The sequence below is a fragment of the Dromiciops gliroides genome, chromosome 1 (assembly GCF_019393635.1).
Source record: "Dromiciops gliroides isolate mDroGli1 chromosome 1, mDroGli1.pri, whole genome shotgun sequence".
Classification (NCBI taxonomy): Eukaryota; Metazoa; Chordata; class Mammalia; order Microbiotheria; family Microbiotheriidae; genus Dromiciops; species Dromiciops gliroides.
The window spans coordinates 678367742-678386193 of record NC_057861.1 but is presented as its reverse complement, the minus strand read 5'-3'; the positions used below and the strand labels follow the sequence as shown (position 1 = coordinate 678386193).

Genomic DNA, 18452 nt, shown 5'->3' with positions numbered 1-18452 from the left:
CAAACTTTTGCAATTTACATCCCAGTCACAGGTTTTGAACACATTATCCAACCGAGAGTATTGGCTGGTGTCTTTGACATCAGTTTTAGTTTCTTTATAAGATCCAGCCTGGTTCTTGCTCCATATCATCAGGGGTGAGATCAGAGGAGCTTGTTTGGGGCAGTTTGTTTACCTCTTAAGGTTCAAATTCTAGTGACCTTCTTGCCTATGTTGTTCAAATATTCATGCACCTCTATGGTGGCTGAACTGAGCTCCCCAGGCAATTCCCAGGCTTACCATTACAGAGGCACATTTGGGTTGGGAGTTAGTTACCTGCCTACTCCCTCCTATTCACTGAATCTAGCTGCTCTATCTTATCTTTGATAGGCTACTTTGGATTCACCACTAGTGGTTATCCCTAGAGCTTTTTGCTAGCTGGTCAGTAAAGCTGCATGTTCCCCCAAGGGTTCTCTCCTGGCAGGCCCTTCATACCTTACCCCAGATGGAGCCTTATGTAAAAATAGCTGCACTCCATCCTAGCCCCATTTCTCTATGGCCCTGGGTACTTGTTCTGTTGTTTGCTAGTGGGGGGACAGGACACACATACAGGTGCTATTCAAAATGTAGATGATACCTGTGTCTTGTTCTTGTTCCACTGGTTTGACTAAAGTGACTTTTATCAATTAGATTTTCCAAAGAAAGCATGGGGAGGTAGTTGTTGATACCAAGCGGAGAGAGATATCACCCTCTTGTCTTCAGGTTTTCATCCAATCATCCACGTTTATTAAGTGCCTGCCGTGTTGGATGCTTTGTTAAGCCCTGGGGATAAACAGACAAAGATGGAACAGTTCCTGTCTTTGTGGAGCTTACATTCTAGTAAGGGAGATAACATGCACATATATCAGTATACACAGAATACACACACATTAAGTATGAGGTAGTTGGAGGGAGGCACTAAGAGCCGAGGAGATCAGAAAGGCTTCATGTAGAAGGTGGCACTTGAAAAGAGTTTGAAGGAAACTAGGAATTTCAAAAGGCAGAGGGGAAGATGCAGTACACCTTAGGCATGGGCAGCAGCTGGAGATGGGAGAGGGATCATCACATGTCAGAAGTGGCAACTAGGCCAAGGTGGCTGGACCTTTGGTTTGACCATATGGGTGTGTGTGTGTGTGTGTGTGTGTGTGTGTGTGTGTGTGTGTGTGTGTGTGTGTGTAAGGAACGTGTAGAGGAGTTTAGAGAGGGTATTCTAAAAACCTTAGTAATTCCAAAAAGCTTAGTAATAAGGTTTAAAAGTGCTTTAATGATTTGGGAACACTTTACATTTGATCCTGGAGGTAATAGGAGCCATTAGAGTTTGAAATGGTAAGACTTGTGATTTTGGAAAATCACTTTGTTGGTTGTAGATGGATTTGAGGAGGAAAGATCGGAGGCAGGGAAACCAGCTAGGAGGCTCTTGAAAGAATCCAGGTGAGAGGTGATAAAGGCCCGAACTAGGAAGGTAGCTGTGCAAGGAGAAACAAGGAATTAGATGTGGGAGAAATTGTGGGCTAGGTTAGACAAGATTTGGCAATTGACTGAATGTATGGGGTGAGAGAGAGTTCTGTTGATTACACCTTCAAATATCTCTTGTATTTGTCCTCTTCTGTCCTGACACCACCACCTCTCATCTTCTCACACCTGTGTTGGCTTTCCAGTTTTCTTACATCTCACTCAGCCTCATCTACTCTTCAGTCCCGGGATGTCGTCTTCCTGGCTGTTGGTCTCACAAGATTCTCTATCTCCAGATTTGAGCATTTTTACTGGCTGGTTGTCCCCTCTGTCTGGAATGCACTTCCTACTCATTTGCATCTGTTGGCTTCCCTGGCTTCCTTCACGTTCCACATAAAATCCCACCTTCTACAGCAAACCTTTCCTGATCACCCCTTAATGTTAGTGTGATGTTTAAAATCTAAATATGTGGTACTCTTAAATTAGAAGCTTTAGCACCAGTCTTTGGGCATTAAGCATTTATTAAAGCATACTAGGTATTAGTAAAAAGAGAACATGTGGAGTTCAGAAAATTAAGAAAAGGCCTATCTAGCCTAGAGTTCCAGCCTGATCTGGTTCTTCTTCAAGTCCTCCACCACAAGCCTGGTTCAACCGTGAACTGCTAGAGAAAACTGCAGTGTGGAAGGTTTTTATAGGTCCAGAAGAGAGGTGGTCTTACACACTGCTTCAAGCTGATTGGTTAGCATCATCCAAATCCATTGGTTCACTGGACTTGAGGGTGATCTTGTGTTGATGTCACAGTCCACAGCCTCTGAGAACACTCCCTCTTAGGAGTCAGCCAGGTATGGCTTTAATTGAATTAACTTTAAGTAGGTTAATCAGCAAAGTCAATCACTCTCCATCAGTCTCACTTAATTCAGTCAGTTCTAAATTAATCTCAGGTGGGACCTTTGGGTATCTGCCAGATCCCATTATTTTCTCACACTAGTGTCTTCTCTTTGGATTTGTCCCAATTTCCTCTGTATAAAACTTGTTTGTATATAGTTGTTTGCATCTTCTCTCCCCTGTTAGACTGTGAGTTCCTTGTTTTTACCTTTCTTTATATCCTTAGTGTAGCACAGTACCTAGCACATAGTAGGTGCTTACTAAGTACTTATTGACTGACAAGAATGGTCATTTCATGAAAACTTGGAAATAATTGGGGATATGTCAAAGGGTTGTGAGATGAAGAGGGAGATTGTAGTGAATAACCTTCATTTTTTTCAGTAAAGTATGTGGTGTGGTCCTCACTTAAGAGGTTGGCTTGTGGAGGTGCTGTGGGAGACTTGGGAGAGAAGGGAAGGTTTAGAACAGCCTCTATGGTAAGTGGGATGGACATTCAGTTAGGCATGAGTAAAAGGACTATCTTGCTGCATCAAGCTTAGGTCCTGATGAGATTAGTGTAATAGCCCTGGTGAGCATGGTTACCTGACTTCTTCTGGCTCCATTTCTCCTGGAGGAAGCAGAGGATAGAAATAATTGAAGGTTCAGGTTTGGTAAGATATGACAAGGGATCAAAGGACTTTAGAGTAGAGGATAAGATGATTTTTTTTTTGGATAAGATGATAAGAACTCACCAAAGTTTCTGGATTGGGAAGGAAATAGAGGGTGGTCAGAGAAGAGATGATAGCCTGGGAACGTACTCCAAGGAGGATGAATTGGAAAGTCAGTTGAAGATGAAGACTATGTTTAAGACAAGTACAGCCTCAATAAGAGATCACGATTGGATAAAGGAATTTCGGAGTTCTTGATTAGGGGAGGGACCATCGAATTGGTAGGTGCCATGTTCTATGAAATTCTCCTTAGAAAAGCATTTCCAGGGGGGGGCGGCTAGGTAGCGCAGTGGATAGAGCACCGGCCCTGGATTCAGGAGTTCCTGAGTTTAGATCCGGCCTCAGACACTTAACACTTACTAGCTGTGTGACCTCGGGCAAGTCACTTTACCCCCATTGCCCCGCAAAAAAAAAAAAAAAGAAAAGAAAAGCATTTCCAGGGCAGCTAGATAGTGCAGTGGATAGAGCACCGGCCCTGGAGTCAGGAGTACCTGAGTTCAAATCTGGCCTCAGACACTTAACACTTACTAGCTGTGTGACCCTGGGCAAGTCATTTAACCCCAATTGCCTCACTAAAAAAAAAAAAAAAAGAAAGAAAGAAAGAAAAAAGAAAAGCATTTCCAAACTGAGTTCAGAACCCTGCTCTTCTGCTACATGTGAATAGATTGGTGCTTTTGGTGTGAGGAAAGGCTGGCAGGGGGCAGGAGCATGGACCACTAAGGAACCAAATAAAACCCACATTAGCTGGAGTGTAGCAACTATGCAAGTGCTGAGTTTGTGTAGAGGAGGGTGTGCAGTTAGGATCTCCTCATTCTACTCCCTGTGCATGTGGTAGCTTGGGCCTGTAAGGGCTAAAATTCTAGCTATACTATTTAAAATCTAATGAGTGTTCGCCACTCATTTATAAGCTTTAGCAAGAGTATTTAAATGTTTAAGTATTTATTAAAGAGCATTAGGATCAGATAGAAAGGTAAAAATCTAACTATTTCTAAGAGACCCTATCATCCGACCCACCATGGCGAGGTCAGGAACCAAAAAGAGGCAGAACCCCTCCCCCAGGGTCCACTTCCTACTTTGTGTCCTCCTCCCAGGAATGGGAGACTCCTCAAGTTGATTGGCTGGTAGCCTTGATAGATAGTATCCATGAGCAAACGTCACTTCCTGACACCAAGGACCTTGCCTGTGTGGCTTGCCCTCAGAGGCCTTCTCCTCATGGTGGAGCTTTTCTACAGTAAGTCTCCAGCAGGTGGCGTCATTCCAATTGTTACAGGCCCCAGCCACTTTACAACACAACTCTGTTCTGTCTCCTCTGCCCTCCCACTTCCTCTGGTCCCACATAAATCATTATGCATCCCATTATGTGCCGTCGTTGTCCTCCCATTCCACCACACAGATTTTGTGTCTTACATGGAGCATGGATTCCCCTTGTACTGCTGGTGTCTGACACGTGCAGATTGCCTACTATCTGTTATGTAGATATGCTCTAACATTACCCAGTGTTTGACACTTAGCCTAGACTATCCCACACCAAACTCTCTGCATTTGTGCCATTGACTGCTCTCCTATGGTGTGGATGAAACCTGTGCATTCCCCACCACAGCCCCAGGTCTGATATATACCCCCTGTCATCTAACTTTATACTTCACATCTGGTATTGCAGTTCTCCCCTCAATTTCAGCACAATCATTGGGGGCAGCTGGGTGTTGCAGTGCGTAAAGCACTAGTCCTGGATTCAGGAAGACCTGAGTTCAAATGCGCTTGCTAGCTGTATGACCTTGGGTGAGTCACTTAACCCCCACCCCCCCCCAATAAAATAAACAAAAAAATTTTTTTTTAATATACAATCATTTCCTTTCACATTGTGTCCCCCATTCCCTTATTTTGCTCTCAGATTTTTTTGAGCCTTCCTCTATTTTTGGTGTATTGCCAACTTTCCAGATGAGAATTTATCACTTCTGTGTGTTTTAAAGTATGGCCAAATTAGTTTGGGAAAGTAATCTGTAGTTACCCCTTCATGGTGCAGATGAGGAAGTTGGAGGTTGGGAAGGAAAATGACTTCCCCCAGTTGATGTGGTGAGTCACTGGTAGAACATGGGCTAGAAACCAGGTTTTCTGGATCCTAACTCTAGTGGAATTCCATTTACTAGTTCTCATTTTCCTTGACTTTTCCATCTGCTTTCACCTCACTTTGACAAAAGGTTGGTTTAAGAAATAGCTGAATGCTCCTCTCTCATCTAGCCTTCAGTGCTTTGAAGATCAGATGGTTTGGGGAGGTTCATCACCTTGTTTCCCATGACTTGTATAGTGTATTATTTCTTGAGCTGGCTGTGGCAAATGTTCGGCTTACCTCCAGGCACGATTTCTAGTGTTCATAGTGCTTGGTGTGGATTTTAAAGATATAAATAACTCATTATGTAAAGTACTAAATGTTCTCACTATTGAGCATGCTCAGTAACATGTTTTTTACATTCCCCAAACACTTAAACTTCAGCAAATTGGCTTAGATAGTGTTCGAGTAGCTGTTTTTAGTGTAACTTTGGCTTTAGAAAGCGTAATTTCATATCTGAACGTGTTTAATGAATACAGGGAAAGGTCTTCCTGTGGGGTCTCAGTTATACTGGATTGTAGTGGTATATATTAGCATGGTCTTAGAGATAGGCTCAAAGAGTCACTTAGCTACCACCAGAGTTTCCTTTGAGGTTTGTCTCTTGATTTCCAACATCACAACAATACCTATGAGCCTCAATCAGTGAAAGAGAGTTAAAATGCTTTGGTTTCTAGTTGACATTTTAATGGAAATTTAATCTCGTCTCTATCCTTATTTCTCTTGGGACTGAACTGATTTCCTTTTGGTCATAGATGTATTACTACATATTTTTGATGGTAGCAAAAGCCTCTTTAGATACTCAATAGCTAATTTTGCTTTTTTCAAGTTGGCTAAAGCAGAGGCCCAGTAATACCACGATAGAGCAGATACTCAATCCCTTTTTGGCCTGTCCTAGACACAGCTCTGACCTTTGGCCAGCAGCCACCTGTGTTCCTGGTCACATGGGAGGCAGGGGCCAAGATGGACCTTTCAACACACCTTCTCCCTGCTTGTGGTCATACACCTTGGAATTCAGCTTTTTTTTCCTAATGGCCAGGAATGTCGTGTCTATACATATAGGTTACCCTATTTTCTATTTGTTTTTCCCTGAAGTTATAGCATAAAGCAAAGCGCATGTATTTAACTGTCAAATGCTGAGTATTTTAGCCATCTCAAACTTGCTGTGATATTTGATAACATCATAATAGGAGTGCAGTTAAAGGAGTTCTCCTTGACTCTAAAATCTCCTTTCTCTTCTTATTTAGTCGGCTGCCAAGTCCTGTTGAGTCTCCTTTTGAAGTGTCTTATACCTGTTCCTTCTTTTCCTTTTCCCCTACTTTGGATGAATGTTTGTGATTATCTTATAATTCATTTCCCCACATTCACACTCTCTAATCCATCTAACTCTTCTTGTGCACCATAGTCCTCTTTATATTTTCTTATTCATCTGCTTCAGTGATTGATCACTGTCTATAGGATCTAGAATAAATTCCTCCGTTTGGCTTTCAAGGCCCTCCTCAGCCTGCCCTGAACTGATCCTTCCAGTGGTATGGCCCACTTCTTCCCTGGGTGTACATCGTCCTCTGATCCTCAGAGTGAGGATTCTGACTTGAATTTTCTTCTTCCTAGTGCACAGTGCCGTGGTAAATGCCCTTTCCTTTCACCCATCCGGAAACTACCTGATCACAGCTTCCAGTGATTCAACACTGAAGATTCTAGACTTGATGGAAGGCAGGTTGCTATATACTCTTCATGGCCATCTGGTGAGTTCCACAAAGAAAAATAGTTCAATGTCTCTGTAGATGCAGGGCCTTAAAGAAATGAGTCCAGACCTAAAATAAAAACATTTTCTCTGACCACATTCTTGGTCCATCTGTTGAATGGCATCGAGTGGCAGCTTGGAAAGAAAAGAACAAGAGGAACCTTGGGGATGTGAGCTAGAGGCCCTAAGAGATCCTGTGGGCCAGCCCTGTAGGCAGAAAGATCTGCTGGTGAAGGGCCTGGGGAGGCAGGGTCCAAGAAGTAACAAGGCTAAGGGCTGTCTTCTGACTTTGTACAGAAGCAACATGGGGATAACCCTCTGACTTGGTAAGAAAACTTAGTTCTGTTGGAAAGCCACATAGCCTAGCAAAGGGCTTCTTAAACTTTTTCCACTCGTTATCCCTTTTCGCCTGAGAAATTTTTTCATGACATATAAAATATGTATACAAATCAAACATTTACTGTCAGATTTTTTGTAATCCCCACATTCTGTTACCCAAATGGGGTTGTGACCCACAGTTTAAGAAGCTTTGGCTTTAGGGGCAGCTAGGTGGCGCAGTGGATAAAGCACTGGCCCTGGATTCAGCAGGACCTGAGTTCAAATCCGGCCTCAGACACTTGACACTTATTAGCTGTGTGACCCTGGGCAAGTCACTTAACCCTCATTGCCCTGCAAAAAAACCAAAAAAACCAAAACAAAGAAGCTTTGGCTTAGCAGATGAAGCTCTGGAAGTGGAGTCAAGAAGGCTTTGGTTTGACGATAGGAATCCCAGGAGACCTTGGCTCATAGAGTTGTAGTGAGGCTAACAGGAAGGAAAGCATGTGAAGAACTTGGCAAACTTGAAAGGTGGCAGCGACAGCGGTGGCGGTGGCATTCCATTTTGAATATCCTTGGAGAGTGCTGTGTCTTTGCTGCAGCCTCCAAGCTTTACTGATATCTTGTCCTAGCCAGCTGTAATCCATAATACATTCTGTCCTTTCTGTCCTCATTTTCTAGGAGAATAGAAATCCATGCTTTTTAAAAGTGGTAACAGCACATGCCATTCTGGGCCTTGTGAGGCAAATCATTCAGAAATCTTTTTTCCAACTTTCCTTTTTTTTTCCTCTTCACCAAATTAAATTGTCTCTGAAGTTTGATTCCAAGAGTTACTGCCTACTTTTTGAAGGCTTCCAAACTTTCTGTCCCAAGCACCTTTTAACCATGAACTTTCTAGAGGTGCCAAGACCAAGGCTTACTGTTGGTCAATGGCAAAGCATTTTATTTGGAACATGGGAGATTTGTTTCCTAGTGAATTTGCTTCCCAAAGGAAGGATTTCCTGAGTGGATAGAATATCTGCCTGCATGTCTCTGTTTTCAGGTGTTAATATTGTAATTACTATTTGCAGATGATTTGCAGCCTGGTCTAATGGGGAAAACCCCTGGTTTTGGAGTCAAGAGTTCTGGGTTCAAGTTCTGATGCTGTCCCTTATTAGTTGTATATCTCTGGGTATGGGCTATAGCTCCTGAGCCTCTAGCTGAGCTTCGTTTCCTTTGTCTGTAAAATGGGGATAGTAACAATGTTTCTGTCTGCCGTGAAGCTCAGATAGATAGGGACTGTAAAGCCCTATAGTTGATAAAGCTGCTCTCATCATCCCTCAGCTACAGCTCTCCCGGCATGATCTCTTCCCTTTCCCCTCACTTTGTGCCACAGCCAATTGGCTGTCGGCTCTGGGGATTAGCATTTTGTTACTTTTGCTTTGGGTAGCCAAGGCTTTCCATGCCTGGCTCTTTCATCGAGGTACCCCAGGTCCCTTGCTGTCTGGCCATGAAGGCAGCAGGCAGCTTCTCACTGCTTCTGTTTAATGTGCTGGGGTCTTCTGGAGGCAGGAGAGTCTGTCTCTTACCATCCGCTGAGCTTTCTCTGGCTCTGGCTAGGCTATGTTCCAGTGACCCTGGAAACAGTAGAACAGCCTCTGGGTAACCTCTGGGGGACAGTTGCTTATGTGGAGGAAAGAAATATACATGAAAAAGGGACTTGTCACTTATGGCAGCTTTGGCCTTTTTTAAAGGGAATAGTTCTTTCTGCCTCAAGTATTTCCTCTTATTGGTGGCAATACAGTATATTGACAAGAGCGTTGTACTCTCAGGTTCAGATCCAGCTCTTCTTTCTGGCTGGGTGACTCTAGATGAGACACCTTGCTTGGCTCAGCCTCAGTTTGCTTACCTGGAAAATGGACATCATCAGAGAGGGCCGTGTTAGCTGGTATGATTATTACATGTGCCAGATACTAAACACTGTGGATACAGAGACCAAAACAAAACAAACAGTACCTGCTTGCTCTTAAGGAGTCCATAGTCTAATGGGGAGACGACATGCAAACAGCTATGTGCAAGTTTTGAATGGAGTAAATTGGAGATGATCAACAGAGGAAAGACACTGACATTAAGGGGGACCAGGAAAGGCTTCCTGTAGAAGGGGGGATTTTAGCTGGGACTTGCAGGAAGGAGGCCAGGAGGCAGAGGAGAGGAGGGAGGGAGGGCGTCTCAGACATAGGGGATAGCCAGCCGGCTGGGGAGAATGCCCAGATTCTGGAGGTGGAGTGTATGGGGAGAGGAACAGCAAGGAGGGCGATGCCACTCTATTGCAGAGAGAAGAGGGAAGAAGACTGGAAAGGCAGGAGGAAATCAAGTTTGGAGAATTTTCTGTTTGACTCTGAAGGTGCTGTAGAGCCACTATTGTTGTTGGTCCTTCTTTTGTTTTTTGTTTTTTTTTTTAGTGAGGCAATTGGGGTTAAGTGACTTGCCCAGGGTCACACAGCTAGTAAGTGTTAAGTGTCTGAGGCTGGATTTGAACTCAGGGCCTCCTGATTCTAGGGCCAGTGCTCTGTCTACTGTGCTACCTAGCTGCCCCTGGTCCTTCCTTCTTGAAGAGGACCATGATATCAGAGTGATGCCATGACTTGCACTGAATTGGATTTAAGCGAGGCAGGGTTGTGCAAGGTCACCAACTTCCTTCTCTCTTCCAGAGCCATCTGGGTCCAATAACAAGATTATCAGGACGACTGGAGATGGCCCTGGATGTTTAAGGCAATTGGGGCTAAGTGACTTACTCAGGGTCACACAGCTGCTAAGTGTCTGAGGCAAAATTTGAACTCAGATCCTCCCAACTTCAGGGCCAGTGCTCTATCCACTGTGCCATCTAGCTGCCCACTGTAGAGCCACTGGAGTTTATGGAATGGGGAGGGGCATGTGTGTGACATGGTGAGACCTGTGCTTTAGCAAGATCAGGTTGACAACTGAATAGAGTAGGGGAGGGGCTTGAAGCTGGGAGCCCATCCAGCAGTCTATCGCAAGTATAGGTGTGAGAAGGCGAGAATCTGAGCCAGGGAATTGACAGTGTCAGAAAGGGCAAGGGGTGGGAGTGAAGAGTGATGAACTTAGTGTTGGGTGAGCCTGGGGGGCCGGAAAGATTGTGGTGCCTTGACAGTAGGAAGGAAGGAAGTTCATAACAGGGAAGATTTTAGGGGAAAGGATGGTGAGTTCAGTTTGGGGCATATGGAGTTGAAAATGTCTGTGCATCCCCCAGTTTGAGATGTTCACCAGGCAATTGGCAGTGTGCAGCTGGAGGTCAGGAGAGAGCCTAAGGCTGGGGGAGCAGATCTAACAAGCATCTGTTAAGTCTGTGGGAACTAATGAGCTCACCAAATACCATAGGACAGGGGAGGGAGAATAGTGGAGGACCTGGACAGAGCCTTGGGGACCCCACAGCCAGTGGGAATGACCTGGATGAAGAGGCTGCAAAAGAACCTGAGAAGGAGCAGTCAGACAGGTGGCAGGGAGTGTCAGGAAACTCTAGAATCTCCTGAATTTGGAGGCAGAAGACTTGCTTTGAATTTCTCATTGGCCTTAGGCAGTCACTTAATCTCACTGGGCCTTGGAAGAGAAGGAAAGGGGAAGAAAATAAACTTGTATGTATCTTTTAGTGTGTGCCTGGCACTGTGCCAGGCACTTTAGCACTTTTGATTCTCACAACCACCTTAAGAGGTAGGAGCTGTTATTATCCTCATTTTATAATTGTGGAAACTGAGGCAAATAACTGTTTAAGTGACTTGCCCAGCATCACACAGCCAGCAAATGACTGAGGTTAAATCTGAACTCAGGTCTTCTTAACTCCAGGCCCACCAATCTACCTAGCACTGCACCACCTACTTGTCTCTTTGAAATAAAGGGGTTGGGCTAGATCACCTCTAAGATCCCCTGCAGCTCTAAATCTGAGATTCTATATAAAGGCAAGCTATTTTTATGATTCTACCTTTGCCTTCAAAACTAATTATGCTAAAAATAATGTGGCATACCAGCATGTGATTTGGGGAACAGGTGTGGCCCTTTTCCAATTGAAAAAAGCAACCCAACCCCAAAGAAAACTACTTACACACCAGATCAATTAGATGGCAGTTATTTGAATCACAAAAGGTTTCCTACCCATTATAGCTTTCCTTTAAATTGGTTATTCCCATAATGCTTTTAGAATTCCCCAATTCTCCCTGGCCTTCTGCTCTTCAGAAACACCTGGATTTTATAAGTTTGAGATACAGGGGAACTCTCTGAAAAGTAGAAGAGAAATCTGGAATCAGGTCTGTTGCATGTGGTTGGCAAACACTGGAAAGTACCCCTTTGAAATGAGTGACTTTTTTTAAGAAGAGTTTTTAAAAAATCACTTCTTGTGTGATAACCAGTTTACATCACAGAACTTGAGAGTTGGAAGGGGCTTCTGTATTTGTCTAGTGTAACCTCTTCAACTCAGCCAGTGAGTGGTCAGGAAGCATTTGCTTGCAGACCTCCAAGGAGAGGGCTGCTATTTTCTGTGGTCTGCCATTCAGCCTGCTCCAGTGCCTCAGAAGTTATTCCTGACATCAAACCTAAACGTGCTTCTTTGAGACTTCTACCCAGTGCTTCTTGTTCTGCCCCCTAAGCCTGTTAAATACATGAACACACTTCTCATAGGTCCCTGTCAACTGGCTCCTTCCCTATATGCCTTCAAAGTGCTGAGGTCTTGTCTCTTTAAAAACCTTCACTAGACCCTAATATCCCCTTCAGCTGTTGTCTTGTATCTGTTCCCTTTCTCGGCCAAACTCCTGGGAAAAGTTGTTTATACTGGCTTGCTTCACTTCTCACTCATTCTTTGGCTCTTTATTCTGGCTCTTGGTTTTATCATTCAACTGCTGTCTCAAAGTTACCAGTGATTTCTTAGTTGACACATCTGATGGTCTTTCCTCAGTTCTCATCTTTCTTGACCTCATTAACCATCTTCTCCTTCTAGATATATCCTTTGGGTTCTGTTGTTGTTGAATTGTTTGCAGTTGTATCCAACTCTCTGTGACCTCATTGTGGGGGGGGATGTTTTTGGTAGAGATACTGGAGTGGTTTGCCATTTCCTTCTTCAGCTCATTTTACAGATGAGGAAACTGAGGCAAACAAGGTGAAGTGACTTGCTCTGGGTCATGGCTGAAGCTAGAATTGAGCTCAGGAAGAGGAACCACTCCAGGCCTGGTATTGTACCCATTGTGCTACGTAGCTGCCCCACTGGGCTTTTGTAACAGTCTTCTTTTGATTTGCCTCTGGAATAACCGCTCTTTCTTCGTCTCTGCTGGCTCTTCATCCAAATCCCAACTCCTAACTATGGGTGTTCCCCAAGATTTTGTCCTGGGCTGCCTTCTCTTCCCTCTCTCTCCTCTCTGTCTTGGTAATAACCCTGTCAGCTCCCATGGTTTGAACTATGACCGCTACTCAGATGATTCTCCAGATCTGTACGTCCGTCCTCAGTCTCTCTCTGGAGCTTCAATACCATGTCACCAGTTGCCTGTTGGACATTTTGAACTTGATGTCCCAGAGGCAGGTAGATGGTGCCACAGTGCCCAGAGCACTGGCTATGGAGCCAGGAAGACCAGAGTTTAAATCTGACCCCAGATACTTAGCAGCACTGTGACCCTGGGCAAGTCACTTAGCTTCTGTCTACCTCAGATTCCTCATCTGTAAAATAGAGATAATACAACAAATGGATATATACAAAGCGTTTTGCAACCTTAAAGTGGTATATAGATGTTAGCTATTATTACTACTATCCTGTACTCCTAACTCTCACCTCGTGTAGCCAGTCAGTTACTAAGTCGTGCTGTCTCTGCCTTCCCAACATATGCATCTGACCTTTCTCTCACAACTGCCACTTTAGTTCAGACCCTCCTCATCTCTTGCCTCCTAAATGGGTATCTTGCCCATCCTACATGCTGCTACAAAGGAATTTCCTTTTGGACTATTAAAGCCCTCGACAGCCTGGCCCCAACTTATCTTTGCAGCCTCCTAGGACACACTCACACTCTGCTCACTCCCTATCTCAGGGCCTCTGCACTGGGTAAAGGTGCAGCTCAGGCAGTGTCTTCTGGATTCAGCCTTTCCTAGTCCATCAAATGCCAGTGCTGTCCCTCCCAGATTACCTTGTATTGAACTACTCTATGCATTTCTTTATTAACTCTATGTCTATTCTCTCTCTAGTTTTATATGTGCTTGTCACCTCCCTATGAAAAGGTGAGCTTATGGCCGGTAGAGTTTTATTTTTTGTACTGATATTCTCAGTGCTTACCACTGAGAGTTGAAAGGGGCTTCTGTAGCTGTTTTGTGTAACGTCTTCAAGTGCCTACATCAGATGTAGGGACAAATAAGTGGTTGTCATCTCCCCTCAGTCTTCTCTTCTTTAGGCTAAGCAGCCACAGTTCCTTCAGCTGGCCCTCATAAGTATCAAGTATAAGCCCTTCACTATCCTCATTGCTCTCTTGAATATTGTTTCATCTGTGAACTTCCTAAGCGGTGTTACTGAGAACTCAAAACAGTTTTTCAGCTTTGGTCTGATAGTGACAGAATAGAGTGGGGGGTTAATGGAAACTGTTCTTCTCTTCACACAGCTGAAAATTGTGTTCTTTTTCTGGCTGTTATAGTACTCTGTTGTAGTGCACTAACCTGGGGGCGGGGGTCCCTGTCTTTTCAGACAAACCGCTTTCTAACCCTATCTTCCTCCTTCTGCACACAGGAAGCTGACTTTGTGAACCTAAGTATAAGATTTCATATTTACCCCTATTAAACTTAAATCTGAGATTCAGTCCAGTGCCCTCCCTTGCTTTCTCAGTCACAGAGAGTCAGTGTGGCATGGGGAATAGAGAAACAGCCTCAAAGCCAGGAAAATCTGGGTTCAAGTCCCACCTTGGACACTTGCAGGGACAGTAGCGACCTGTATTGGTAGAGGGGGTTTACTTAACTGGAGTTCTCTACCAGAAGAGTCAAACTCACCACTAGAAACAAAAGTTTTGGTTACAGATTAAAATGTAATTTTGAAATGTTCAACAAAATAAATAAAAATACAGTGAAACATAGATACTGATAAGTGGTAGCTTTACAGTCTGTGTGGTGGTGGAGATCTGTGTCTATTTGAATTTGACACTAGTTTCCTATAGCAATGAAATTACAGGTATAGTCTAGTCTCATACCTTCCACTGTTCCCCTCTCCTTTATGAGATAATGCGGCTCATAATCATCTATCATCCTTTGTACAATCTTACTGATAAGTTTACATTGTAACCTGGTTTTTCTTTTGGGTGCCATCTTTTTCTCCTTGGCAGGGGAGTCAAGTGTTTGCTGACTAAAACACTTTCCTGGCTCTGTCTTCTTGTGCCAATTTATTTACATAGTTTCACTGTCTATAAAGAATAATCATAATTGCCGTGTCTTTTCTGTTGTCTCTTTCCCATTTTTAGTTATTAGCTTAGAATTGTGTTGTTTTGTGTTCCATATCTTTTTCTTCTTATTCTTTCTTCTAGCTTTTTTGATTAATTCTGATCTTTGCTCTGCCAAATTGGTGATCTCAGCATAGACAGGTGATTCAGAGATGACTTCCATATCAATACATTTTTTCCTTTTGTTAAAATATTGCTGATTTAATTTTTTGTGATGTCATTTGATATTTGCCATATCCAGTGACTATGAATTCTTTTCTTGAAGAGTGTTCATAATGTAAAAGCATATATCCTACAAGTCTCTGATCTCGCTTTCCTTTTTCCAGAGATATGCTTTCTGATAAATGTCTTGCTGGCCTTACCTTTTCCTACTTTTGCATGAAGTCACTGAATATATCTAATTATACTATTCTGTATAATTTCTTCATTTGTTTTTCTACAAGAATAACAAGGATAACCTTGTTGAAGGCTTTGCTAAAATCTAGGAAAACTGGAATAGTAGCATTTTCCTGATCTACCAGTTTAGTAATTGGTTATAAAAGAAATAAATCTGTCAGTCATGACCTGTTCTTCCTCTCTTGTGATTGCTCCTTTTTTTGGCAGATATTCACTAAACTTCTCTTACCATGGTGACAGCTAGGTGACACAGTGGATAGAGCACTGGCCCTGGAGTCAGGAAGATGTGAGTTCAAATCCGTCCTCAGACAGTTGACACTACCTGTGTGATCCTGGCAAGTCACTTAACCCAGATTGCTTCAAACATCTGGGGCCATCTCCAGTCGTCCTGATATATATCTTGCCACTGGACCCATCTGGCTTCAGAGGAGAGAGTGAGATTAGTGACCTTGGACAGTCCTGCCTCACTTAAATCCCATTCACTGCAAATCATGACATCACCTTCTGATGTCATGGTCTTCTTCAGAATGAAGGACAAACAGCAACAACTTATAATGGTAGAAATTTTCTAGAAATCAAAAGTTGAGCTCATTGTTCTATAGTTTGTAGACTTATTATTGCCCCTTTTTTTGAAACTTGGGACATTTGCCCTTTTCATTCCTGTTGTACATCTCCTTTTCTTCAAGATATTTTAAATATTCCCGACAGTGGCTCAGCAATTTTATTTCCTGAGGAAGTAGAGAAAAAAGGGAAACTTCCCTGTGACCCCCTGGGGGATTTAGTGAGCCAGAGGCCTAGGAATTGGAAAATTTGGGAGGCTGAGGGAGTAATTAAAAGGACCACAGTGTCATAGAATTCTAGACCGAGAGCTGAAAGTTCCATTCACCTGCCATTCAGTTTGACCTCTTCCTTTTACTGATGATGGCCTTAGTGACTTCACCAAGGTCCCCCAGGGAATGAATACATGTAAGAGGCAGGATTTGAACTGAGGTTTTCTGGCTCCAGAGCAGTGCAAAACTTTTGTGACCCTTTAACCTAATAATTAGATATGGCTTAAACACTGTGATTTTTAGCATCTTTGTCTCTTTTTCTGCCTGTGTTGTGACCATCACTGGAGAAATGGAAGAGCCACAACAGCTATGGGGGACCGGGACCCCAGCAGGTTTTCAGGTTGCTTTCTTCACAGTGATGTTGTGAGGAAGGAAAAAAATGAGGTGTAATGAGATTTAGCTTGCCCAGTATCACACAACACCAATAAGTGTGAGAACTAGATTTGAACCCATATCAGATTCCATGGCTGGTATCTTTTTTTTACCCCCATATACTGTTCTGCTTTTTTGTAACCCAAATGAGAAGGATTGGGATTCTATTGTAGACTTTCTGGGTTTTCAACTTTTGATTTCTAGAAAACTTCTACCATGATAAGTTGTTGCTGTTTGTCCTTCATTCTGAAGAAGACCATGACATCAGAAGGTGATGTCATGACTTGCAGTGAATGGGATTTAAGTGAGGCAGGACTGTCCAAGGTCACTAATCTCACTCTCTCCTCTGAAGCCAGATGGGTCCAGTGGCAAGATATATATCAGGACGACTGGAGATGGCCCCAGATGTTTGAAGCAACTATGAAATTCCCAAGGTCATAGTTGAATTTGACTTGGCATATCTCATGCAGTGTCCTATGGCTCATCTAAATGACCATCAGCCCAGGCTGCACAATTGAACTCTTAAGGGAGAGAGTGGCTTGGCTCTCCAATTCTGAAGCTTTGAGGCTCAGTATTTTTAGGGCTTTTGCCAGCCCTAAAGATGAAGAAGCCAGCTCAGTGTTACAAATGACTTTTTGTCTTTTTTTTAATTCTACCTCCTCAAAACCACATCTCCTTCTTGCTCTTTAAAAAAAAAAAAAAGGCAGATTGCTACTAAGATTGGTCATGGCACTTGAACTAGTTTTGAAAAGGCTTGGTATTGGTATTTGCTGCTGGAAGCAGTTGAAAGTTTTTCATTCCCTGAAGGGGTTCCTGAAATAGGCCGCTATGACTCATTGTTTGGGTAGCTGTATTGAGAAGGATTGTCATGGATGAGGAGGAATTGTAGAGAGAGAGGAATTATGATATGGATAAAGAGCATCATCTCCTCCAACTATAGAACTCTTTGGTGTTCATAATGATGGAGCCTGCAGGTGCTGGTATGAGAGCCCAGAAGACAAGGAACTACTCTCAATATGGGGATGGGGAGTGGGTTAGGTAATTTAGGTAAAGTGAGTCAACATAGAGTAATTTAAGTCAGCTAGGTGGCACAGTGTAGAGAGAGCGTTGGATTTCGGAATCAAGAAGATGTGAGTTCAAATCCTACCTCAGACACTTGCTTAGCTCTATGATGGGAATGAGTCACTTCTCTCAGCCTCAGTTTCCTCATTTATAAAATGAAGAGGTTGGACTCAATGGCTTTTAAGGTTTTTTCCAGCTCTGAATCTATTATCTTATAAGTATTTTCATACCAAAAAATTGTCATATGTAATAATCATCTTTGCTACATAATTTTGTAGGAGAAAAATATCACTATGACTAGAATGTACCCACAGAACACAGGGTTCCTTAGACTTCAGTTTGGGAAATGCTGATATAAGATATTGATCTTTATAGCATCTTAGCACTATGATTGTCCCTTGTATATTTGGCAGACTTTTTATATTTGCAGAGAGCCTTATTTAGCCAAAACAGAATCACTCAGCTTCCACGGTCTTTAGTTGGCAACTCCAGGGCTGAAGTTTGCCAGTATTTGCTGCTGTTTTTCCAGCGACAGCACTGCCTTTAACAAAAATTAAGAGGCCAATTGGATTATGCAATTCACTTGAATGATCCAAATCTTTGGTTAGTTGGTTGAAATTAGTCCATCACCCAGGTTAGCTGCGTTGGGACTTCTGAGAATTTGTGATCTCTGAGTGCCAGTTACCACAGTGGTTCCAAACAAAGTGCTACAGAATTCACAAAAGTAGGAAAAAATGTGTGTGAGGTCTATGGCAACATTAGTCACCCAAATGAACGGCTTGTTCTGAATACATTCTTAACTTGTGAGAGTTTGTGTAGGAGAATATTTTAGGTCCAGATTTCATTCTCACTCTGACAGCTAACTTCTGTTCTGGGAGAATTACTTCTAAATGTAGTTTATAAGAGGAAGAAAGACTTGTTGTTCTTTCAAACATTGACTAGTTGGCATGTCAGGGATGTATGTTACCAAGTGATTGGTCTCATTGTACCTAGGGAGAATGACCAAGTTTTAATTGTAAGTCAGCTGGTCCATCACCCTGAGAGAGAATTGGAGACAGAAGCTCCTAGCTCTAATTTGATGTTTTGCAGCTGCTTTATCACATACTGTAGCTGCTTATTTTTACT

General features: G+C 43.0%; 1 protein-coding gene across 4 annotated transcripts in view; it reads left to right on the top strand.

The window, feature by feature from the left end:
• Positions 1-18452, top strand: part of POC1A (POC1 centriolar protein A) — a 162177-nt gene that overhangs the window by 23453 nt on the left and 120272 nt on the right. For all 4 annotated transcript variants that reach the window (XM_043975386.1, XM_043975387.1, XM_043975388.1 and 1 more), the window contains one exon: positions 6775-6908. In XM_043975386.1, coding sequence (XP_043831321.1) covers positions 6775-6908 — 134 coding nt within the window. The remainder of the gene's footprint in view (positions 1-6774; positions 6909-18452) is intronic.